General features: G+C 40.7%; 1 protein-coding gene across 1 annotated transcript in view; it reads left to right on the top strand.

The window, feature by feature from the left end:
- LOC122793121 (guanine nucleotide-binding protein G(q) subunit alpha) overlaps nucleotides 1-26254 on the top strand; it is a 2223046-nt gene that overhangs the window by 1498940 nt on the left and 697852 nt on the right. The window contains exon 5 of the mRNA XM_044060871.1: nucleotides 21927-22056. Coding sequence (XP_043916806.1) covers nucleotides 21927-22056 — 130 coding nt within the window. The remainder of the gene's footprint in view (nucleotides 1-21926; nucleotides 22057-26254) is intronic.

The raw sequence follows: 26254 nt of genomic DNA, 5'->3' as shown, positions 1-26254 counted from the left end.
AACCAGTGCCACAGCAAGAGCAAGGACAAGGATTTTACTCAAGACTGTTCTTGGTACTCAGAAAGGACAAAGCATGGAGACAAATACTGGACCTATCTATTCTAAACACTTTCCTGGATATACCAAAATTCAAGATGTTGACCTTACAGCAGCTTCTGCCCATGCTGGGCAGAAAGGCTTGGCTCGTCACTTTAGACCTAGAAGAGGCATACCTGCATGTCCCAGTCAGACAATCATGCAGAAGATACCTCAGATTCAAGGCTGGTTCAAAGCTTACCAATTCTCTGCACAGCCCTTTGACTTATCTACTGCGCCCAGGGTCTTCACAAAGTGCCTGGCACCAGTAATTGCTTTCTGCAGACAAAGAGGAATACAAATATATCCTTACTTGGACGACTGCCTCATTCAAGCAGAGAACAAGGACATTCTACTACAGCATCTGGCATTTGTGAAAAGACTTTTAACATGCCTAGGGTACACAGTCAACGAAAATAAATCAAAACTAGTACCCTCTCAAGAGATACTATTCCTGGGTGCAAGCTTAAATACAACTGCCCAGATGGCTTATCTCACGCCAGACAAAGGCAACTGACTACCTATTTCAAGGAAATGACGACAAAGGCCCAGTTATCTGCAAAATAAATTCTGCAGGCTTTGGGCCTCATGGCATCCTACTAATTCTATATGCAAGACTGCATATGAGGAAACTTCAGTGGTACCTAAAAAGTGTCTGGACACAACATTGCCACAGCCTGGAAACAATGATTACTCTCATTTCCTGCCTGCAACAGGAGTTTCAATGGTGGGCAAAGGCTTGTCACCAAAACAAGGGATAGTCATTCTCACTACCCCCAGCCAGACAGAACCTAACAATGGATGCATTAGATTATGCCTGGTCTTGTGGTACATAAGCAGGGGGGCACGCATTCTTACCCCCTTTGCAGACTAGCCATGGCTTTATGAGACACAGCATTGACTTACCTAGTTCATCTGCAGGCACAATTCCTGCCAGGAAAGGACAATACTCTGGCAGACGAACTAAGCAGAAACCTCATGGATTCCCACGAGTGGCACCTGGATCCACAAGTCTTCAGCATGATAAAGAAATGGGGATGCCCGAACATAGATCTATTTGCCTCCCCTCACAACTTTCAACTTAAAAGATTCTGCACAAGGACTTATCACAGACAAGCATGGAAAGTGGACGCCTTATCTTTCAACTGGAAAAAACCTATCAGTATATGCCTTTCCTCCACTGCCTCTCCTCCCCAAGGTACTCCTAAAGGTTAGACAGGAGAAACCAAAAATGATTGATTGCCCTAGACTGGCCCCGCCAGTACTGGTATCTGATCTTAAGGAACTTGTCTCAATGCCCAGCCTGGACCTTACCTCAAATACCTCACCTACTGTCCCAACAAAACAATCAGATTCTGCACAGCCAACTCAGGACTCTAAACCTTGCAGCATGGAGGATAATGTAGCCATACAAAACACACCTCTCAGTAAAGCTGTGATGGATGTCATTTTGGAAGCCAGAAGGCCTAGTACTAGAAAATCCTATGCTGGAAAATGGAAGAGATTTTGTGCTTGGAACCAAGCTCAAGGAACTGACACAGCTGTACCAAATATTACCCAGATTTTGCAATACTTAACTGAGATGCTGGACAAAGGCCTATCTTTTTCATCAATTAAAATTGATGCCTGTGCCATTTTGGCTCATTACAATACTGAGCCACCACTCTTTTCTCATCCTTTATTAAGGCAGTACCTCAGAGGAGCCAAAAATTTAAGACCTCCAAGGAGATCGCCAATGCCTGCATGGGGACCTCAATTATGTCTTGGAAAAACTCACCCTACCTCCTTTTGAGCCAGCTGCTACTGCGGATATAAAGTTTTTATCCTGGAAAACAGCTCTGCTCCTAGCAATAACTTCTGCAAGACGAGTGTCAGAGCTACAGGCTCTCATGGCTGTGGAACCCTTTATCATTTTTCATCCAGACAGGGTCTCTCTGAGGACAAACCCTACATTCATGCCTAAGGTAGTGTCCAGTGAGGCCCTTAACCAAACTATTCATTTGCCAACTTTTTATCCAAATCCACAGAACAAGGGGGAGAAAATTCTGCATTCCTTGGATGTACGCAGACAACTTAGATTCTATTTGGACAAAACTAAAGATTTCAGAAAGAATAATTATTACTAGTGGCATATGCTACAGTATCGCAAGGAAAGGCCATCTCCAAGCAGACTATTTCAAAGTGGATAGGCCACTGCATTCGTTTCTGCTACTCTCAGCATGGCAAACCAGTGCCTAAGAGCATTAGGCTGCATTCAACCAGAGTTGCAGCCACTTCTGCAGCCTTTCTCAGGGGAGTACCAACCAAAGACATTTTAGAGGCTGCTACTTGGAGTTCAGTGCACACCTTTACAAAGCATTACAATCTGCCACTTTACTCTAAATCCAGAGCGGGCTTTGCCACTGCAGTTCTGCAGGGCCTCATAGCCGCTCCTAATGTTGTTTAGCTCCAGCCCCCCAACCATAGCTTTGGGAATCTACCCAAATGTAATGACTGCAGCAGTGAAACACGTAGAATATAGTACAGTTGTGTACACTTAACATAAATGTAGATGTTAGAGTGTATTCACTGTTGCAGTCCAGGTTACCCACCAGCCATTCCCCTTATTTATGCTGGAACTTATCTTTACTTCTCTGATCTATACAACCTATGTGGTGTATTTGCTTGTAGATGAAGGTAAAGTTTATCTTGGTGCATGTATGTCTTATATATATATCTAGCCTAGCCTTTTGGGGGCACCTGACATTTGGGGCAAGAAAAACTGAAGAAAATGACGTCGGCTGCATGTTTTATACCCCCTGACGACCTGACGTCAGGGAAGGGGCGACAGCAACCTACGCAGGACCCAAGACTTTGGAATTCAGGCCGACTGAGGGCAACCTGCCAGCAGGATTACCCAAATGTAATGACTGCAACAGTGAATACACTCGAACATCTACATTTATGGTAAGTATACACAACTGTACTTTACCCAGCTATTCGGTAACTCTTCACTGCCACCCAGTGCATGTCTTAACTCTTCCCTGAACTCCACCTCACAATTACCCTTTTTCAGTTTCCACCATTTGATCATTGGTGCTGCCCTCACACTCCTCCTCCTCTTCTTGATCACCAATGTCATCCTACAAACCACCATCCTATGCTGCCTAACTACACTTTCCCCTGCCACCACTTTACAGTCTCAAATCTCCTTCAGGCTGGCCCTTCTACATAAGATATAATCCACCTGTGTGCATCTTTCTCCACTTTTGTATGTCACCCTATGCTCCTCCCTCTTGTTAAAATATGTTTTCACCACAGCCATGTCCATCTCTTTCGCAAAATCCACCACCATCTGACCTTCTGCATTCCTTTGCTTAACACCATACCTACCCATCACTTCCTCATCCCCTCTGTTCCCTTCACCAACATGCCCATTGAAATCTGCTCCAATCACCAGTCTCTCACCCTTGGGTACAGTCATCACCACTTCATCCAACTTACTCCAGAATTTTTCTTTCTCATCCATCGCACACCCAACTTTGGAACATATGCACTAACAACATTCATCATTACACCATCAATTTCCAGCTTCATAAACATCACTCTATCCAACACTCTCTTCACCTCCAAAACACTCTTAGCATACTGTTCCTTCAGGATAATCCCTACACCATTTCTCCTTCCATCCACACCATGATAAAACAATTTGAACCCGCCTCCGATACACCTAGCTTTGCTCCCCTTCCATCTGGTCTCTTGCACACACAATATACCAACCTTCCTTCGGTCTATCATATCAGCTAACTCTCTCCCTATACTAGTCATACTACCAACATTCAAAGTTCCGACCCTCACTATCACAGTCCTAGCCTTTACCTGCCTTCGGGCATGCCTTCCCCCTCTTCTCCTCCTTCGGCCAACAGTAGCCCAATTTCTGCCAGCACCCTGTTAGCCAACAGTACGGGTGGCGGTCGTTGTTAACCTGGGCCTTGACCGATCTGATATGTATGTCTGTACTGTTGTCTGCATGTATGATTTGGCAAAATTTTATGCCGGATGCCCTTCCTTAAGCAACCCCCCCCCCCCCCCCATTTATCCGGGCTTGGGACCGGCACAAAGAAATGCACTGGCTTGTGCATCCCAGTTACTTAACAATAATAATAATAGTAAATAGTTAGAACCATGTAAACTAATGTTTGGATGCTCATAGTTTTAAAACCCAACTAACAGAGCAGTTTTCATTAATACCTGGGGGTGATGTGGCGTCTAATCTCAACTGCCAGCCAGTCTCCAGTTTTTCTAATTTTGACTTAACATCACCACCCCTCTCTGTCAGAATACATCTGTCAATGACAAAAAGATAAATCTCAATATTTGTGTGTCAAATTGTGGGTATAAAGAGCATTCTCAGTTTTCTTCCTCTTTATGTCCCTCATATGTCATTTATTCTTTCCCTTAACTTTCTGATGTTTTTCGCCACATAAAATGTAGGACAGCTTGCACAGGTCGCAACGTATACTACCATCTTGGTATTGCAATGCCTGGGACAAGGTATACTAAGATAAAATCCTTGCTACATATGGATTAACATTAATATATTTACACATTCTGCACATATTACACTTAGACATATTGGGTTTATGTCCATTTTTTGTATTTTTTGCATGCTGTAATAGCCCTTTGAGGTTTAATCCCCAACTAAAAGTAATTTAGGTTTCTCTCCCAAAATGTCCTTTTGTTAAAAACACACTCCCAGCAGTTATTTACTGCTGTTCTAGGGTTCAGTGCTTCCTGATTGTAAGGTAGCATCAATGTCTTCTCATAATGGGTTTGGCATCTCAGACCAAAAGATGTCCCTTCCATAGTCATTGGGGTAAACCTCTCATCATGTTTTTTTATGATTTTATTTGTAATGTTTATTAATAGTCTTATAGGGTAACCTCACTCTTTCAACATACCTATTAAAATATGCAACTCTTCTTCAAATTTCTTCCTATCACTAACCAGTCTTGAGATTCTCACCATTTACACCTTAACAACACTTTCTTTCTGGTGTTAAGGGATTATCAGCTCTTGAAATGTAATGAATTTGAGTAGGTCTTTTTTCTAAAAATGGTGGACTCTAGTTTGTTAGTGACGTTATCCTTATATAATATATCCAAAAATTCTATTTGTTGTGCACCAAGTTTATAAGTCAATTTCAGAAAGGAGATCATAGTATTTAAATATTTAACACATTCAACCATCTCATCTGCAGTACCACTCCATAAAAGCAACACATCATCCAAAAATCTCAACCATGAGATAGCTTTCTCCATAAATGGAGAAGGAAACACAAATCACTTCTGCCATTCAGCTAACACTAAATTTGTGGACACGGGCGCATTTTGCACCCATTGCTACCCCTGAAATTTGTCTAAACTACTCCCTCAGAACATATAAAATCGTTATTTAAAACGACATCCATAGGGTCTATTAATAAATTTCTTTTCACATTGTAAAAACCTTCCACATTAATGAGGGCATCCCCAAAATATTCGGTACCCTCCTTGCGTGGTATCACCAAGCATAAGTTGACTACATCCACAATTACAAACATATATTCCTCATTAATGGGTAAATCCCTAAGTGTTTCTAGACAATGCCAAGACCCCCCCAAGTATTTTTTGTTGTTATTGAGTCCTATTTTGCAATGTGAATCAGTAAATGCAGCAATAGGTTCTGTTTTCGAATTCATAGCTGCTAGAATGAGTCTAAATGTGGGATTGCTCATGTCTTTGTGGATTTTAGAGATGCCAAAGACTGTTGGAATAATAGGTGCTGCCATTGTAAAAAAAATGCTCTCTGTTGTCAATCACCCCTTGAGTCAACAAGTCATATAACAGCCAATCTGACAGGTTGTAAATAGAAAAACCTTAACGCCCAATAGTTTTGTGAAAAAGAGATGCGTGGCATTGGATACTGAGTGGCAGTTGAGATTAGATGCCATATCATCCTCGGGTATCAATGAAAACTGCTCTCTTAGTGGGGTTTTAAAATTAGGAGCATCCAAACTTTAGTTTGCATGGTTCTAACTATTTACTACCGTTATTGTTAATTAACATGTTTGTCATGATTTCATGAAAAATATGTGAATTTGTGTTATATGAGATGAACAAAGAAGATTTTAACATTGCTTTACTGCAAAAGTATTCATGTAATGATGAATGGTGACTTAAAATATAAATTGATGTGGTGCAGCACTGGTCACATGATTTTTAAATTATTTAAATGAGTTTTTTTCAATATGGCTTTACTCTGATGAAGCCCTGAACATTAGTATGGTGAAAGGGCTTAGTTTTAATTTTTATTTTTTATTTAGTAAACCGAGTGCCATGTGTACACCATGTGGTGGCATTTTTTTTTTATTTTTATTTTCTTTTATTCCATTACCAAAAGCTTTGAAAGCTCACTCGACAAGATCTGTGGCAACCCCAACTTGGGCCAATCGTCATACTTTTATTATTCATTACAGATTGAATCTGGTGGAAGAGCAGCCTTTGGTTCAACCATGCTCAGGAATACCTTTCCTTAGAGTCCACCCGGGATGTAAGGTAGCTGGGGACTCTGTCCCAGTAGTTAAGGAATGAATGAAAATTGACAACATCAGAGAAAGAAGATGTTATGTAGTCCAGTCTCACCTACATTCTTACCCGTGGGTTGGGAGCCGAATATCTGCTCCGACTCGGCCAAACTTTTCTAGCTGGAAGTCTTCTATTGGCTGGGCTAAGAAGGTATCCCATGCTGCACTGCTCCATATCCCCAGATCTCGTTTGCCACTTGTGTAGCTCAGACGTGGTCTTGTTCTTGGCTGTGGCTAAGTACTTTTTTCCTAATTCTTCTTGAGAGAATTTGTTACAAACAAAAGCTATTTTAATAGCTATTTCTATTTGGTGTTTTTTGGGTATAATCTGTAGTGTGATTGTTTTTTGTGGTATCCCACTAGCTGTTCCAATGGGCTAGGCCCGTTTCAGTTAGAGGACCTAGTCTATCCCCTTTCTTGTCCCTGTGTTTGTTTTTTGCTGTCTAAAACCATTTGAATTAGAGGTTTTAGTGTCTGTCTTCCTTGTTCTGTATGCGAGTTTGGTCTAAAAACTGTTTTAGTTAGAGGTTTTTAGCCCTAGTCGTCTTAGTGTGTGTCCCTTGTGAGGATTGTGTGTGCTGCTGTTTGTGAAAAATTTGTTCCCTCGCTTAGTGTGGTGTTTTTGTGTGAGGGGATAGACTTCCCCTGATGGAAGGGGCGTAGCCAATCCCCCTGTCACAGAGAGTAGGGGACTCTGAGCTCTGGAAAGCTGCCAGTGGGGGTCTCATGCAGGCAGAGAACATGTATGCCACTGAGGCAGTGTGAGATTCGAACACATGCTAGTATAGGTAAATAAGACTTGCACAACTCTACTTTTTTCCAATAGATGTAGTCAAGTCAAGCTCCGTGTCCAGTGACCCCCAAGTAAAGGGCATAGCAATTATCCAGTTGTGAAGAGATCAGTGCCTGTAAAACTACAGGTAAGTCATTTGAAGTAATAAAATAGTAAGGATTATATTCTTCAGATAAGAGGATTTGACTACAGCTAATATTTGGCCCATTAGGGTAATCTGTTCATCCGTTATTGCACCTAGATTACATACCTTGGTCACAAATTCCAGTTTGTCACCACTGTAGAAGATATCATGTGGGAAAATTGGAGCAGCCGAATTACAAGATTGGAGTGAATAGCCTTTGTGATCTTACCTGCATTTTGTAGTCATCTGTGTGTGAATACATTTCAAGTCTGAGGCAAGTTTGTTAAAAGCTGTCATAAACTCCTGAGGGAAAGAGAGGTAAAGTTGCTAGTCACTAGCATAACAGTGAAAGTTTAAGCCTCAACCTGAAATAGCATCTCCTTGTGGGAACGTACATGGTGAACAATAGACCCAGAGTAGAAATCTGGGATAATCTGCATGCCAGAAGGAAGGTTGAAGAGGAGTCCATTCCAGACACAGTCTGCTGAGTTTGATTAATGATAGAAGAGGCAAACCTCTGTCTTACAACTCCCAAGGGGCCACAGTAATTGTTCAGGTGGAACAAGCAAAATGTTATGGTGCTTTACGTCAAATACTCCAGAAAGATCTGAGAAGGTAGAGGTGAAATAGCAGCACAGATTTCTTGCAGTTTGGAGATCATGGCAGCAAAATCTCATAACTGCACAAGGCCAAGAAACAAACTGGAATTGGTAGCCGATATTGTTACTCAAAGTAGTCTGTTTGCATATGACTTTCTCCAAGTACCTTACCAACAGAAGGGAGGCACAAAATGACTCAAAAGTTATACATGTTGTTCCCATAGTAATGCTGACCTATATGTAGATGGAGTCCTCATACTGATTTCTTAGCAACACTGAATACTTATGAAACTCACGGTTTCTTAACATGAATGTCATTTATCTTAGATGTTATGCACAAAGGAAAACATGATAATTTAATATTCTACATGCACACAATGTTCCACCTAAAGCAGCACCATTTTGCATTGTAGAACTCTGCTAAATTTTTGTTATATTTTATTTGTTGTTTCTTTCAGTTTTGAAATCTCCATAATAGGAAAACATTTTGAAAAGATTCCCTTTTTTTTTGCTTTCTTTTAGATATTCTCTAGGCTAATTTCTTTTAGAGTTTGTTTTTATCATACCAAAGTAGCTTGATTAATTGGTAAAATAATTTAGTTAATGCTGTCCCTATGGGCCTTCCACTTCATATTATGCTTTTATGTCTTACATGATCCCATCAGTATTTTCAGCCTTTAGGACTAGCTCCAGCATGCATTAGCCAGCTTGGCTTCTGAGATTGTTCACAGGCACCTGTCTCTTGTTCACATAATGCTATGCACCTTGTCTTCTACAGAGCTCTCTTGCTGTTGAACAGCTGTATCTCAGAGAAAATGGCCCCATGCTTATTTCTTTCAGAACACTGTGTGATGATTTTCTTCAAACAATTTTTCCTGGAATATCTCTACAAAGTCCTCGCTGATAATCTGAAGTGCAGTTCAGGTCATATTTTTCTGATTTGCACAACCTTTGTCTGCCAAAAGACTTATTTTGCCTCTCCTTATCATGTGGCCAATTAATTGCCATTGTATTTTTGGTGTACATTTGCTTAGCCTTGCAGATAAGACTGGTCAAGCTTAAGGGTCTGTAGTTCCGTGGGTCAGTTGATGGGGCCTCTTGTGCAGAGAAACGACTGTTGCAGTCCTCCACTCCTCTGGGACCAAGCCCGTCTGGAAGCTGTGGTTAAAGAGGGTTTCTGGGTGGCCCTTATAGATTATCTTTTAAGCTATTTAAGAAGCATCCTGGAATGTTGTAAGGACCCATGGAGGCTATCTGTTTTGGCTTTGGTGAGCAAAGTAAGGACATGTTCCCTTATAATAACTGGAAGGGGGATGGTTGTGGGTCCTTTTTTGGATGTGGTAGAAGGTGACTGGGGGGGGGGGGTATAATCAACTTGTTGGCTAGCAGGTTTGCTATAGTTTAGCCTGAGTGTAATTGTTGTTGTTCATGATCAACTCTGCACATTGCTGTGCATTTCCCCTGAGGTTGCAAACATAATTAAAGCTTTATGGTTGTCTTTCACCTGGGAGACCGTCTTTGCTTCATTGTAAAAACAGTTTCACAGACCAAAAAACAACTGCCACAGAGTTCTGAATACCAGTATTTTATTCACCCCCTAGTGCCCCAGCACAATAGCCTTCAAGGAGTACAAACAATCATAATTCTACTTATATGGTATTAAAAAGAGAAGAGGCATCACATGTGTAAACACTGAACAATTAAACCAATTATTTAATTATGTATTTCTGTTGAAATTCTGAGAATCAAATTGAAATTCTAGGAATAGCAGGTACAAGTCTGAAATTGCAGTGAGACTTTCGACTTTTCCCGGTTAGGGATCGCCACAGCGGAACTCTGGTCCGCTCATGATTGGCAGTGGATTTTTATGGAGCTGAGAAGGCACGCCCATTCCCGCTTACACCTACCTGCATGTCTTTAATGTCACTTGACTGTGGGGAGGACATGCAGGCTCCACACAGAAGGCGCTCCAGCCAAGAATCGAATGGGAGAACCTCTTGCTGTGAGGCAACAACGCTAACCGCTGCACCACCACGGCCTATCAAGTCTGAAATTACAGTATCTTTAAGTATTCACTGTACCACAGTGTACACTGAACTTGGAGTTATAGTAACAGGTGTGTGGGTGTGTGTGTGTGTGTGTGGGGGGGGGGTGCAGCATCCTCTGAGGCAGTGCAGTGGTTTTCCCTGCAAAAAAAAGTCTTTAGACTTATCTTTTTGTCTGAATCAACTGCAGTTTATTTTATTTTATTTATATATATATATATATATATATATATATATATATATATTTTTTTTTTTTTTTAACTGTTTGAACTTCCCATATTGGGTCTTGCATTTTTATGGAGCTATCATTATATTACATGCACTTTTCTCATGCTCTGGAACAGCTGTACCACATATTATCAATTTAATTTATGTATTTATTTGCAGTTTATTGACTGGACTAGTCCTACTAGGCTAGTGGCGTTCTTTAGAGTAGACTCAAGGTAGCATAATATCTTCCCTTCCTACTGGTTGAGTGAAGCAAAGCTATCAAAATGAAGGATGAGATTATCTAAATGGGACCACAGGAATCCTGATTCATAGGTGATTACTAGGCTAATGGCAAAGTTGCCTTTGCAAGTCTTATAATACCCAGGATATGACAGTATTTACCCTAATTCCCCAGAAATGGGATAGGTAGTATCAGGGTAGTGGGTCTTTGGGTTTTGGAGCCCTGGTTCATTTTACAAGACTGCCTGTGTCCCCAGGAGTGAATTTAGGGTTCCTATCCATTTATCCAAATTCCTTTTGAAAAGAGAGAGGAATGGGATTTGTTTTACGAAGATGGGAAGTTTATTTCGTAGACAATGGTAGCCTTTTGGATAAGACTCTCTCTCTCTCTCTCTCTCTGGCAAGTTCTTTGAGTCACAAATAAGGTTCAAGTCCATATAACACACAACCTTTGTATAATTTTTCTTGCGAATATGTAACATTTTCTTCAGGGTTGGATCAGGGAATGCCTTGTAGGTCAGGCATAAGTCCCCCCTCGATAAACAATATGAGACTGAGTAAAGGGGTAGGGCCTTTAGTTAGTCTGCATAAGACGTGCGTCTTACACTTTGTATTTTTTTAGAGCAAAACCTCTGGGTCAGCTCCATTTGGCGTAAGTGTCTGGTTAGGTACATGCAGAAAGGAGTATTGTATTCAATTGTAGGCCTGATGAGTGCCGAGTACAATGCCACTATGACTTCCTTTCATTTCGATGCCTTGCCTTTACATACAAGTTGAGCCACACAGTAGGATTTCCTCGCTATTGTAACTACTTGATGGTCAAAGTTTAGGTAACTATATATCTTGTGTTCCTTGATGCCTCACCACTAGGTATACATTTAGTGGTGTGCTATCGATAATATAATTTGCAGGAATATCTGATTTAGCAAAGGTTATGATCATGCATTTTTTAGCATTTAATCTTAGACTATGGTTTTGACACCAGTCATTTGTCATTTTTAGGTCTGTTTGTAGGAGGTCAGCTTCATTTGGGGATTCGGTGATTGCTCCCAGGTTGCAGTCGTCTGTGAACTTGGTGTGCCAGAGGCCCCCTATATCGGCCTTCACTTCAGAGAGGAATATACCAAACAGGAGAGGTCTAAACACTAAGATCTGTGGGACACTGCTAGTAACAGGTTTCTTATTAAAGGTGGATTAACCTATCTGCACAACATATGTCCTGTTACTGAGCCAATTGGCTATCCATCTGACGATGTAGGGGTCTATGCCTAACTCAGTAAGTTTATCTTTGATCCCTGACTGGAGGATTGTGTCAAAAGCTTTGGCAAGGTCTAGGTAAGTGTTGTGTACCATTTTACCCTCATACGTGGCACTGGTGACTTTTTTGAGTAAGTCCACTAAATTGTGCATGCTTGACCTCCCTTTGACAGATTGGGTCTGGTCCAGTGTTTGGAGAGTCTCTATGTCATTACTGATCAGGTCCACGATAACTCTCGCAATGGCCTTGCAGCTAAGAATGGTTAAACTTATGGGTCTGTAGTTCCCTGGGTCAGTTGATGGGCCCCATCCTTGTGCAGAGGGACGGTTGTTGCAGTCCTCCATTCCTTTAGGGCAAATCCCACCCAGAGGCTGTGGTTAAAGAAGGTTTCTAGTGACCCTGATAGATTCTGTTTTAAGCTGTTTAAGAAACATCCTGGCATGTTGTTGGGACCCGTGGAGGTTGTGTTTTTGGCTTTAGTAAGTACAGTAAGGACCTGTTCCCTCATAATGACCAGTAAAGGGGCTGGTTGTTGGTATTTTTTTTGACTGTGGGAAAAGGAGATTGGGGGGGGGGGGTTGAATTGAACTTGTCGACCTGCAGGTTTGCTATAGTTTCAGGCTAGGTGTAAGTGTTGCCACTCATAGTTATCTCAGCACATTGCTGAGCATTTTCCCTGAGGTTGCAAACATAATTCAAAAAAGCCTAATAGGTTCATAGGTAAGTACTAGCCTATTTGTCCGAGGGCATCTGTAAGCCTAGCCAGAATGTGTTGGCTTTTGCCGCCCCCTTAAATTAATTCCCTTTGCCTCGGTCCAGCAGAGCCATTAGTTCCCTGTGCCTTTGTCCAGCAGAGCCACTGCAGTGATCCCGGGGTAAATTTTCTGTTTCCCATCCATTCGTCAAGGTTTCTCTTGAAGAGTGTTAGTGAGGGGCTCTGCCTAATGTAGATTGAAATCCTGTTCCAAAGCATGGGGAGTCTTTGGGACAGGAATCTATCCCTCCAGCACATCCTATTTATCGCTGTGGTGAGGTTTAGATCCCTAGAGCATGTGGCTCTCGGGGGATTTGTTTTTTTTTTTTAGGTGGAGCATGTCCATCAATTCTGGGTTGGACATGGCCTTGTATGTCAGGCAGAGATCACCTCTGAGTAAGCGTTATGCAACCGAGTATAGTTGGAGTTTCTTCAGTCAGGCTGCATAGGACATATGTTTGAGGCCAGTAATCCTCTTTATGAGGTACTTCTGTGGTCTTTCCAGCTGTTGCAGGTGTCTTGTCAGGTACATCCCAAATGGGGCGTTGTACTCTATGATGGGTCTGATGAGTGATGAGTAGAGGGGCACAATAACCTCTTTTGTTCCAGATGCAAACCCTTTTGTGATTAGGTGGGCCACACAGAAGAATTTTCTAACCACCTTGGCAATATGATTATCAAAGGAGAGATTACTATCTACTTGGGCCCCCAGATCCCTTATTACATTTTCTGTATTTAGAGGACTACCACATATGTGGTAGTTCACGGGTACCTTGTTTTTTCCAAAGAGGATGATTATGCACTTTTTGGCATTTAGCTTGAGGCCATGATTTTGACACCAGGTATCCGACTCAGTGAGACCCTTCTGGAGGATGTCGATATCAGCTGGAGAGTCAGTTATGGCCCCCAGTTTGCAGTCGTCTGCGAACTTGGTCAGCCATAGTCCTCCTGTGCTTGCCTGTACCTCTGAGAAGTATATACTGAACAGGAGGGGCCCCAGGACTGAGCCCTGTGGGATGACACTTGTAACTGGTTTAGAGTCGGACCTAGAGCCTGCAACTCTCACCATGTGGGTTCTATCCATGAGCCAATTGGCAACACATCTCGTGACATAGGAGTTTATGTTCAGGCTGGTGAGCTTGTCTATAATACCAGAATGGGGAATGGTGTCGAAAGCCTTTGCGAGGTCTAGGTAGGCTGTGTGGACCTACTTTCCCTCATCTAAAGCCTTGATAACTGTCTCAAAGAAGTCCACCGGGTTTAAGAGGCATGATCTGCCCTTAACAAAGCCAAACTGGGTAGGGTCCAATGTTTGAAGGTTCCCAATGTCTCTGCTAATGAATTCCATGATGATGTGCTCCATAGCCTTGCAGACCAAGCTAGTCAGGCTTATAGGGAGATAGGTCCCGGGGTCTGTTGTGGCTCCACCTTTGTGGAGCGGGATAGCTGTTGCTGTGCGCCACTCTATGGGTATGTAGCCTGTAGAGAGGCTGAGTTGGAACAGTGTGTTTAGGTGAGGGGTTAGTTCATTTTGGAGCTCATGTTAGAGAGAGCCTGGGACACTGGTCCCATTGAAGCTGTATTTATGGCTTTGGATAGGACTGTTTTAACCTGTGTGTCAGTGATTGTCTGGACACTACATTAGTCTGGTATGGTTATGGGTCCTTTAGGGGGTGAGAGGGGGGTGAAGTTTGCACTAAACCTGTCTGCCAGAATGCTGGCAATATCAGTCGGTTCAGTGTATTTTGTGCCATTCTGCCCTAACTCAGAGCAGATCTGAGAGTTTCCACTTAGGTTCGTGACATAGCTAAAGAATGCTTTGTGGTTATCTTTGGAGTCCTTGGCAATTTTTCTTTAGAAGCTAGCCTTGGATGATTTTATGAGGGATCGTAGTTTCTTGCTGATACTAATCAGGGATGTCTTTCCCTCTTGGGATTTTACTCTTTTCTGCACTAGTTTCCTCCTTCTATTGTATAGCTTGTTTATGGCAGGGGTCCACCAGACTGTTTTCCTTTTCTTGGAGGAGTGAGTCTTGGTTTTGCTTGGGATAGCATGATCCATGCATTCTTCCAGGTGCTCATAGAGTGCCTTTGTAAGGGATTCAGAAGCTTGGACAGCGTTGTCTTTTAGCATGGGGGCTGTGAACCTTTCCACCTCAGTCTTAAGTAACGTGAAGTTTGCTTTTGAAAAGTTTTTACAGTGGTTTCCTTGACTGGGGGTGGGGGCGGAATGTGGATATCCAGAGTGATTAGTCTATGGCCTGATCTAACCAGCGAGGGTTTGACTTCCGGTGTAGAACACCGGTCACCCATGTTGGCAATGACCAGATACAATATGTTGCCACCTCTGGTGGGGGCTGTTGACCAGTTGATCCAGGGTGTTCGAGTTTATAAATTCTAGGAAGTGTTGGGCAAGGGAGTTAGTACTTGAGTAGTTCTCCAAGTTAATGTTTGGGTAATTGAAATCACCCAACCTGGGAGGTGATCTTTGCCTCATAGTTTTCTTTGGCAGATTTGACCTGATCTCTAATTTGTTTAAGCAGGTGAATGTCTTTTTGCACTACTTTGTGGGTTCCTCCTTGGCTTTGGAGAGGATTTTTTCCTTTTTTTTTTTTTTTTTTTGAGTAGCCTATTTATGCTAGTTGTCCAACAGGGTAGTTTATTTTTGCCAGCAATCACAACTTTGACTTGGACAAGTACTGTATCCTCTGCAGCTATGAATGTGGTTGAACAATGCTTTTGTATACAACTCAGAGTAGGCCTCAGTGTCATCTGGATTTGTAGGGGTTTGGAAGTTTAAAAAGTTGTCACTTAGTTTGAGGTTGTTGGCCTTAGCAAAGTTTTTAACAGGTTTGGAGTTTAATTGAGGTTCTAGGTTAGTTTTAATACTAACGGAGATCATTTTTTGGTAGGATCTTACCAGGGAGGAGTTAATGCACAGGAGGGAGCAGCATCCCCCCTGTTCCTGAGTACTAGGTCTACGGTATTTGTACCTCTAGATGAAGAGCTAACAAGTTGTTCCAGGGTGTTTGCATTTATGAAGTCCAGAAACCTCTGAGCAAGGGAATTTATGGAGAGGTAGTTGAAGTCACCGATATGTATGGTGTCAGGCAGAATGTTAAGAGTTTCCAGTAGGTTTAAGTAGGAGGTGTGGTTTTCCAGACTCATGTTAAGGGATCAGTAGCTAGCAAAGATATGATAGGGTGTTACAGCTGTAGTTATATGGGCGTGGAGCATCTCAAGCAAACCATTATATTGGACTGGTCTAGCAGTGTATTTGTCATACCTCTCAACCGTACCAAATTCCTTGGTTTTTACCGGTTTTGAGGGTAAAATATTGGGGTGCCACAAATTCCCGAGTGGCCCCCTTAATTTAAGAATTTCCCGGACTTCTTTTAAAAAAAAGTTTACCACTTTAAATTTTTTAAGCAGTTTACCACTTTAAATATATGGCTGATATCACCACCCATTACCAGCCTACAGGGGTGTGCGCGTAATGACATCAGCTACTGCCTGTTGGAAATGGGGAATATGAACAGCAATGGCAGGTAACTTTTGCAGAGGGAGGTTTGTAGCGTCCGCTCACATCCTGTCCCAGGCAGCCTCCATTCATTGTTCTTCAGGCCGTTATGTGTACAAGTTTTATCTGCTGTTGGGCGCCACTTCTCTCTGAGGGCTGTTTCAGTTTATTTTACCTGTCATGTGTACTTGGGCCATTTTTAGCTGCTGTTTGTTTATCTCTGTGGGCAGTTTCAGCTGCTCGGTTGTTTATTTTATCTGATCGTTTATCACTTCTGAGCTAGCCATCCTCCTTTCTTGTGTGTGTGCTGCTGCACTTTATTTTATCTGCTTGTTTATCGCTGATGAGCTGGCAATCCGTTTTGCAGTTTATCTGCTCATTTATCTTATTTTATGTGCTTCTGCTCTCATTTTGCTGAGTTGCAGACAGTTTATTTTTATCTGCTAGTTTGTTATGTATCATTGATTTGTAAGATAATCTGCTTCTGCTATCATTTATCGCTGAGCTGCTGGCCATCCGTTTTGCAGTTTATGCTATCTGCTCGTTTATCGCTGCTGAGCTGGCCGGCAGTGGCCATGTGTATCTGCTCGTTTATCACTGCTGAGACTGTGTTAAACACGAAATAAAAAAACTGTAACATTAAATATTGACAACTTTCAAATAAATTTTTTAGCCTATGTTTTCAATACAGACTTTCTCTAACACTAAGTTCTGGTCAGGATAGTGGAAACAAAGCCATGTAAAAGATGTGTTCACAGAGTTCACACAATAGTTACTTCTGTACAATATTTAAAAGATTATGGGTAGCTATTCAAAGAGAAGCATAATGCGACCAGTGATATGCTGACGTAAATAGTATGGTGAAGATAATGTGATATGGCCTGACATGGATTACATATGCGCAAGTGCTGCTGGCATAATGCTGAATAATAAAGTCTTGTTATAACAAAAAAATCGCAGTTGTACAATTTAGTGGACTGTGCTATAGATGATCACATGACCAAGGGACATCGGCAGTCAGATTACATGCCCAGTGCTATGCTCATTCATATGCTCACTGAAGCACTGTATAGCTGCAAGACATGCACAACAGAGAAGAGAACCCATACAAGGGCTCCACTACAAAGTGCTAACTAACTTTATTATATAAAGGAGAAGGAATTGGGGTGATAGAACAGTCAAAAAGTTGAGGAAACAGAGAAAAACAAAAAAGGACAATGGGAGGAGAAGAGTGGTACAGAGGAAGAAAGGTATTTTTGTATACAGGTGCTTTTTAAGAATTTAGAGGTGGAAGATGGTATGGGGAAGGCGTGGGTAGGAAGCAGAGTTATAGGTATGGTAGCAGAGGTAAGCAAACATATAACACAGACAAAGACTGGTAGGGCGGTAATGACACAAAAGAAGGGGTGACAGCGGGGAAGGTGTGGGTAGAAGAAGAGTATGTGTATGGCAGAAAGTGCAAACAAATAAATACGTAACAGACAAAGATTGATGGGGAGGTAAAGACAAAAGAAGGGGTAACAGTGGAGGTATACATAAATGTTAGTATTTTACTGTTTACTTTTACACTTAATGGCAAGACTTATGTTATTTACTTTATAGCAGCTTTCAGGGTGTGTGTGTGATTAACGGCTGCCTGTGTTACTTGATTAACGTCAGCTTTCAGTGGGTGTGTGAGTGAGTAATGGCACGGCAGCTTTCAGGGTGTGTGTGATTAATGGCAGCGTTGTGCTTTACTTAACAGCAGCTTTACTCTGTTACTTGTATTTTACTTTATAGCAGTGTTTGCATTATTTAACGACGGTGTGTGCGTTTAACGGCACGGCAGCTTACAGGCGCGGAGTGTGTGATAGCAGCTTTGTGTTTTACTTAACAGCAGCTTGCGCAGGCATCACAACTTAATTGTGTTACTTGTATTTTACTTTATGGCAGTCTTTGCATTATTTAATGACTGTGTGTGAAATATAAAGTTGTTTGCTAGCAGCAACCTTTTCATTTGTTACAGATCTCTTTAATGTGCAATTATTGGTATGACTTTTACTTCTGCAGAGATTCTGCTTGGGGGGGCATATTTTGGTTGTCTGTTCAGTATGCATTTGAAAGTTGGTATCCCACAATTGCATTGGAGTGGGTGGGGTTACATAATTACGTATGGAAATTTTATGTTAATCAGTGTACAGATTTGTACCTATTTGTCATGGGCCTTTGTCCAGATTTTTGATGTTTCCAGATTGAGAGGTATGGTACTTGTCCTTTATGAACAGTGAGACATCTCCTCCCTTTGTTTCATCCTGAGCTGAGGGGCATCAAAATAAATAAGTGACATTGTAGGCTTTGATAGCTTGTGTGCTTTCCATGGTTCTGAGCTGTATTTCTGTGACTGGAGATATGTCTGCATTCTCTAGGGTGAGGCGTGCCTCCAGGGAGTGTATTTTTTTTATTTAAACTCCTATTGTTGAGCAGCAGTACCTGTAGGTAGTCATTGAGTGATTTTTGATTTGTTGGAGTGTTTAACAACTTGGCATGACCGAAAAAGGCGCTGTGGGGATAGATAAAGTTTTTGCCAGTATCCGGAAGCCAAGTGGTGACAAGTATAAACCATCTCTGGCAAAACCATTTTGGTTTGTCAGTCATGTCTCCCGTGGCTGACAGATATTGGATGCCTTTGCTGTGAACATGAAACTAAAACAGTTGTTGAAGTCAGTAATTTCTTGCCTGTACTGTGTCGTCATTGGTGACGGTAGGATGCTACTCAAGGCTAGACTCATATCCGCCTGGGGCACATATTCAGAGAGCTCAGTCAAGTCTCTCTTCATGTAGTCGAGTGAGGTACGTCTTGAGTTGACTACACCCACAAGGGCTGTGACAGTCTCATACTCATACTGGCACTTGTGGTTTAAAGATCTAAGTGCATGCATGTTCTGGTGGATCCTGGCTCCAGACCGACAGTGATCTTTTCCTTGTTTATCCTGGTTAGGGGGACATCAGTATGTCTTATAATGGAATTGTCAATGACTAGAATGTTTGGCTGTGTGGTGTGATGTATTGCCTTATAGGCTTGGAAGTGGGACTGCTATGATTTTCAGAGTTATGTGCTTTGTGAGATGATGTCTTTTGTGTGTGTGGGGCCACTAAGAGATGCTTTCAGGAGGTCTTGGAGGTTTGGGTCGATTACAAGTGACTAGCTCTGCATATGTGGGGTCTGTGTGTTTCTTTTTGTTGGTATGAATGTTTTGAGTATACTACTGACAATCTGGCTGCTTTTTTCATGTGTGTATGTGAAAGCTTTGCCTCCAATGGCATTATGTATCTACATCTCTCGCACACTGTTTGTATGTTCTAAAATTAAATGGTTGTCCGTGAACATGAGGCAATTACTACACTGCCTTAGGATGCCCATACCCACCAAGCCAGAAACAGAGACGACAGGGAAGTGCCTGTCCATTGTACCAGATCTTTACTATATGAGAAAGATAGGGGAGAGTCACTTAAAGGCATAAATAAGAGAGTTTTGCAGTGTACTATTAAATGACCTACAGTATTGCTGCCCTTTGCACAAACTGGCATCTCTTCGAGCAGCTATGAACAGCGAGAGACTATGAAGAGCATTTTCTGTAGAGGATTTTAAACTGGATAGTTTGCTTAATATACAAGGCACAGGTAACAATTTTTGCACAATGAGCAACCACAAGGCCTTTATGCCATCAGGATGAAAGACTTTTACACAGTTAAGCCCTCAGGCCAATCAGATAAATGCACAATAAACCTTCCACCAGCAGTTTTCAACTCTGAATGGTTTAATTATCCCTCTGCTCCCACCAGAGTGCAGCAGAAACTCCTCTTAATGTAAAAGAAACTGGTTTTGAACTCCAGTGCAGTAACACATGCTTTAGTAAGGTCACAGCCCTGAGAAATGTTCCCCAAATACATAAATGCCAGCTGGATGAAAGACTTTTACACAGTTAAGCCCTCGGGCCATTCATCTAAACACACAGTAATCATTCCACAAAAAGTTCCCAACTCAGCTAGATTAAATCAGCCCTCTGCTCCCACCAGAATAAAAAAAAAAACTCTTAATGTAAATCAGACTGGTTTTGAGCTCTAGTGCAGTAACCCATGCTTTAGTAAGTTCACAACCCTGATAAATGTTCCCAAATACTGAAATAACACCAGGATAAAATACTTTTAAGCCCTCAGCCCAGTCAGGTAAAAACACGTTAACCCTTCCACCAACAGGTTCCAACTCGTATGGGTTGAATCAGCCCTCTGCTCCCACCAGAGTGCAGAAAAACATCTTGAATGTAAAACAGTCTGCTTTTGAGCTCATGTGGAGTAACAGATGCTTTACAACAAAGGGCAGAACTCCTACAGTATCGGGAATCCTTGGAAACAAGTTCACAATCCCCGAGAAAAGTTCACAAATACAGAAGAATGTATACAAACGTAGGAGAACTACAAATACAGAAAAACTTTGCAGAACTTAGAAATATTTTGGTAAACTCAGGATAACTTTGGCAAAAGCTGAACAACTTTTCCAGTATCAGAGGAGGCGAGGAAATATCAGAATACTGTTAAGACAATCTAAGAACAGTACTGTAACAAATGGATTCTGCTTCTTTAACATGTGCAGGCTGAAAAACAGTGATAAATTCAACAAGATCAAAAATGCACCACAGAGCTGTTACATAGCAATGAAATAGAGCAATTGCCAAAAAACAAAAAAAACTACTGCTATCAGCTCTGTGGGTCCACAGGTGGTTTTAGATGAACCCAGGGTCTTATAGTTGCAAATGTCGAAGTCAGGCACAGGGAAGCTTTCATTTATTTGGTGAATCTGCAGGCATTTGTCACATCTGGTGTGTCAACAAATCAACACAGTTAAAGGTACAGTGTAGTACCAGTGGGCAAGAAACTCATTAGTGGCAGCAGGTGGCTGAACAATGCAGCAAGCTGAGGGAATATGCCTAGATGTAACAGTGAGAACAGGAGAATGTCTTATTGTCATGTTATTCCCATACTCCATTAGGTAGGCACTTTAGGGTTAGATCAGACTTACTTGTGTGTCTGTTGTTGTACTCTGTGATCTGCATTGAGAGAGGATCAATGCAGGAAGTGGACTGCTTCTGTCTACATCACCCTTAATATCAAAAGCTGACATTGCTTTGTCAGCCTGGATGTGCACTAGAATAAAAATTCCACTCTCTGCATGTAAGCAGTGCTTTTTCAACTCAAACTTGGTGATTAAGATTTATTTAGACATGATTTTGTGCCCTAAACGTCTTTCTGGTAAGGAACATGTGGGTCAGACTTCAGTGGTTCAGTTTACTTGTGTGTTGTGCCTTTCAGTGGGCTGACAGTACATCTGTGTTACATTTTGCTGATAGTTTTCCACTGCCAAGTTACTTTCCTTAAACTTAACTGCAGCTTCTTTTTTGCTCTTTGCAATGGCCCTTCAGTAATGTTTCGCTGGGTACCCGTGTTATCATTAGACAATATTTGGTTTCTTTTCCCAGCGCATGCATTAGAAGGATTAACGATCTGCTCTCACATTGTGAACTTTATTCTGAAGTTAGTCAGGTATGTAATTTTATGCATATTTAGGTGAACTGCCTTTTTCTTTTTACTTCAGAATGCAATTGACAAGTATATTTATTGTATTCTGCCACTTCTTTACAGCATTAATATGAAGTCTGTTGATGTTGCAGAATGGTGGATGTAGGAGGACAGCGATCTGAAAGGAGGAAATGGATCCACTGTTTTGAAAATGTCACGTCCATAATGTTTCTAGTAGCTCTTAGTGAATATGACCAGGTGCTGGTGGAGTCTGATAATGAGGTAAGTCCTGGCAAAATTGAAAGCGTTTCTGACTAATACTTTATGTTCAGAATATATAATCTTGAAGTAATTATATTGATCAGGTAAAAGACTTAATGAAACAAAGCAGACCGCTCAGGCGAAGATAATTTGCCGATTGTGAAGTACCAGCTTTAGTACAGTCAGAAAATGTAAGCAGAAAGTCAATGATTTTGGTACTGCAGCAGTTGTAACTTTGGGTATAGCTTCCAGTAGTAGAAGGGCTCATCAGTAGTATTTGTGTAGCTCATCTTCATTTGAACTGTACTGATCAAAAAATTGTCTTGACAGTAAGTAAACAATGTGTATTTCACCAGTGCCCTGGAAAACAGGTTGTAGTTGTCTCCATTTATCTCAGGAGTAGGATGTGGCTTGTGTGCATAAAGCAAAGTGAAGATGACCAAAATTGTCTTGTTTAAAGACCGTGTATTGTATGAGAGCAGATATTTCAGTTGTTCATGTTAGGAATGTCATGTTTTTGTTTGTCCTGCTTAACAAAGGTGCTATAATTATTTCACTGTAAGTTCATGTATGCTTGTGAGGCTGTTGATCAGTAAAGATCTTAAGCCTAGCTTTACATTCCCATGGTAGTTTCTAACCCTTGTATTTTGCATATAAATAACCTAGAGATGGGATGAACAAGGATATTTTGTGACAGATGTTTCCGCTATCCATGAATGACAGGGGTGCCAAACCAGTGGTGAATTTACGGTTACAGATACATTCATCCAAATTACATTTGAAGAGATTAAGACTGGTACGTTGCTTTATGTAGAGTGGAAGACTGCTCCATAAAAGGGGTATTCTCTTTGATACACAGCTGTCCCTCCAACAGGTTCTATTTAGTTTGCAAAAGAGATTGAGATCCCTTGAGCAGATGTTTACAATGCCATTAGACTTGCAAATGTATAATAGTTTTGACAGAATAGCATTTTTAAAGCTCTGTACACAAGGCACAAGTTGCTTCTCAGTGGCCTCCGTTGTACTAAAAAAAAGGTGTACAAGGTTTTGAGACTTTGCACTAGGCAAGTTTCATAACATTAAGCAGAACTGCATGGACCTACATAGAGTACATATGTGCCATTTGCACCCTGGTGATGCAAGTAACAACTCTACTGTAACCCCCCCTCCCCCAATAAATGAAGTTTAATGACTGGCGAAGCTTCATTCATTCATTGTAATGTTAATTGTGAATTGTGCTCACAGCACAGCAGCACAATTGACTGTGTGTGTGTGTGTATATGAATGAGACTGCTAAACCAGGATGAGACAAAACTGACGTGATGGTACCTATGTTAACGATGGAGAACGTTGTTTGTTTGAAGCAGTCTTCAACCTGGAAGCCTCACAAACTTCTTTTTGAGATTCACTTATTTTTAGTGATAACTTTATTTTATGGGTCAGTGCTATTAACTTGAAGATCTGTCTGTTCTCTTTTATGTATAATAGTGTCACTTAAAAAACATTTGCTAGCTCTACTAACTGGTGAGATATGTTCTTGTTAATGTTCTGATAACTGTATTGAGAAATGCTGGTAATAACTGTGGACGTAAGAATAAACTAACAAAATGGAGATTTGGTGCATTTTGTACTTTGACTTCCTGCTTAATTTGAAAACCATGCAGTTCAATTCTTCCATTTCTGTTTCTTGCATCAAACCTGTGTGTAGTGTCTCTCTCCCATTATGTTCACACTTTTCCTGAACTGTAGTCAGTCCTTATAAAACCACTTATTCAGAAGCCGTATCTGTTAAGTTGCCATAGCAGTGTACTGTCGTCCTCCAAGAATCATAGTGATATGAGATAGATGTATTAATAATGATGAGCTGGGAAGAAAGTGTTATTTCTTGGTTTACTTGTTTTAAAGAAACTATCTTGTAATCTACATTCATCATCATACATAAATACTGTGGGAGCAATAGATTGTTTCTCTGTGTAAAATGTCACCTTACTACACAAATGCAAAATTATAAAAAGAAAAGTTAAAAGTATTGTAATATATTAAAATATATGCATTCTGTGTTGACAGATAATTCTTCCATCCAATTCCATTTTCTCAGATCTTTATATATGTTCATCACATAAAACACTCATTCCACTGAGATATTTCAAATTTCTTGTAGCAGACTTCACATTTCAATGAAATAGTTGCAAGTACATTTTTAAAATCATCTAGTAAATCAGCCTTATTTTGTGAAGCTTACACATGGCAATTCTTACACAGAACATGTTTTACTCCTTATAAAATTTGAACGCGACACCCCCGACCCTATATGCAGAAATGAGAAGAGGATGTGGATGGATGGATAGAACTGAGAAAATAAATGTTGGCTGTAATCTTTGTTGCAGATTAAATAAGCAAAGAGCTGATCAAAAAATCGTTCTGTGACTATGAATTGCTTATTAAATTCTGGAAAGACATCCAGAGCTTTGCTTAGGCTTTGTGGTTGGATAGTTTCATAGTAACGCATTTAGTCCTGTTTAGAGTTCCTTTTCCAGTATGTCTGGCTGAGGATCGGTTTATTGACAATAATAGCAAGAGAGTTTGTTAAAATTGCAGAAAGCCAACTTTAGTTATTTTTTTTCCTGAAATTACTTTTAATACACAATATTAACTATGTTAATCTGATAAGGATGCTTTAAGAACTAAAAGGAAAACTACACACTATATGTATTTGACTAAATCGTTAGAATGAAAGTTAATACTCTGAAGAATTTACATAAGCATTTAGAAAGCCATGTGATATGTAACTGTGCGTCTGACAGGTAGTGTAAACCAGTGGCAAGTTTGTATGTGCCTCAAATTAGTGAGTTGTGGAAAAATTAAAAATGATATAATAATTGGCAGGACTTCTTGCAATATTCTTGTATTTGGAAATTTAATTTTTGCTTGTATAGCCATAAATGCGTATGGCTTAATTTTATATTTTGGAAGTTTGAAAAAATATAAAAAAAAATAAGTTTCACTGGCTACGTGAAACATATGACACACACGGGTAGAGATGCACAAAAAAATGAATGATATGCTTTTTGTGTATCAGCGGCCATCTAGGAAGGAATCCATTCCAAATTTTCATCACCACAGGTACCACCTCAGACTTGGGTTGGGAGAGCTTGTGCAGTTTCCATTCAGATACAAGTCATGCGGATTATGTTTTCTTTACTATATGAAGGTAGCTTTCCAACATCACTTATTTTTCTGCCCTTTTTTTAATGAACTTTGTTAGCGGTATTGTGTTTTACTTGTGAAAAGATGCTCATGCTTAAGGAAAACAGTGAAGGTCTTCAGTGCACCGTAATACTTTTGGTAATATATAATCTGTTTAGCAAGTTTTTGTAAAAAGCAATGCTCTTACAGTGTATAGTGGCTGGGAAGAATTTCAGATCTCTTACAACCTGTTCAAAAGATATTAAGAGTTAGAGATTAGATGTCATACAACATGGCACTGCTACATTTTTTGTTTACTTATTTCAGGGTTTCTTGAGTTTCTGCATGACTAAGCTGTTTTCCTGTCATAGAATATTTTGTTTTATACTTGTAACTTTACACAGTACTCTTAACTTATAAACGAATGTGAACTTGTAGCAGTGAATTTCTGTGAAATAGGAACATGCTTCCAACTACATTATAGCTGTTTTTAGCACATTTCTTATTAAATATCAATTTAAAATATAATATTTCATATAAACATTTTCTTGCCTAAAAAATTAGCCAGCGGATAAGAGTTGCTGAGAGGGCCATTTTCTCATTCCCTTGAGGTGCTGTGGCCCAAAACTGATTATAGTAAATAACAGTGTGCACTGGCAATGTGGAGAGTTTAAAGGTTTTCACATTAAAGTAATGTTTTAAAAAGTGTTCTTAATGGTAATTTCTAACTGCTTTTTTCTGTGTGGGAAACTTGGATTTGACTGAATGGCCAAAACTGACTTCTGTGCCATCTCCACACAAATTTTTCTGGCTGTAGAAATTCTTCTGTCTCTTTACAGGAATACTGCCACAGAGCTTGAATTCTTTGGTTCATTCAGCCATGATTTTTTTTTGCCTAAATGATTTCAAATAGTAAACCTGGCACATATTTTTGAGGGCTTTAGAGGTCAGATCAGTAAGTAGTTTAATATTTGTACAGCTGTGTGTTCCTCCAGCACCACTGAGGTACAGCTGGTAGAATTTCAGGACATTC

Source organism: Protopterus annectens, chromosome 2.part0, assembly GCF_019279795.1.
Source record: "Protopterus annectens isolate FY-2018-M chromosome 2.part0, PAN1.0, whole genome shotgun sequence".
NCBI classification, from domain to species: Eukaryota; Metazoa; Chordata; order Ceratodontiformes; family Protopteridae; genus Protopterus; species Protopterus annectens.
Note: the sequence above shows the minus strand (reverse complement) of the source record. Positions and strands in the feature narration are given on the sequence as shown.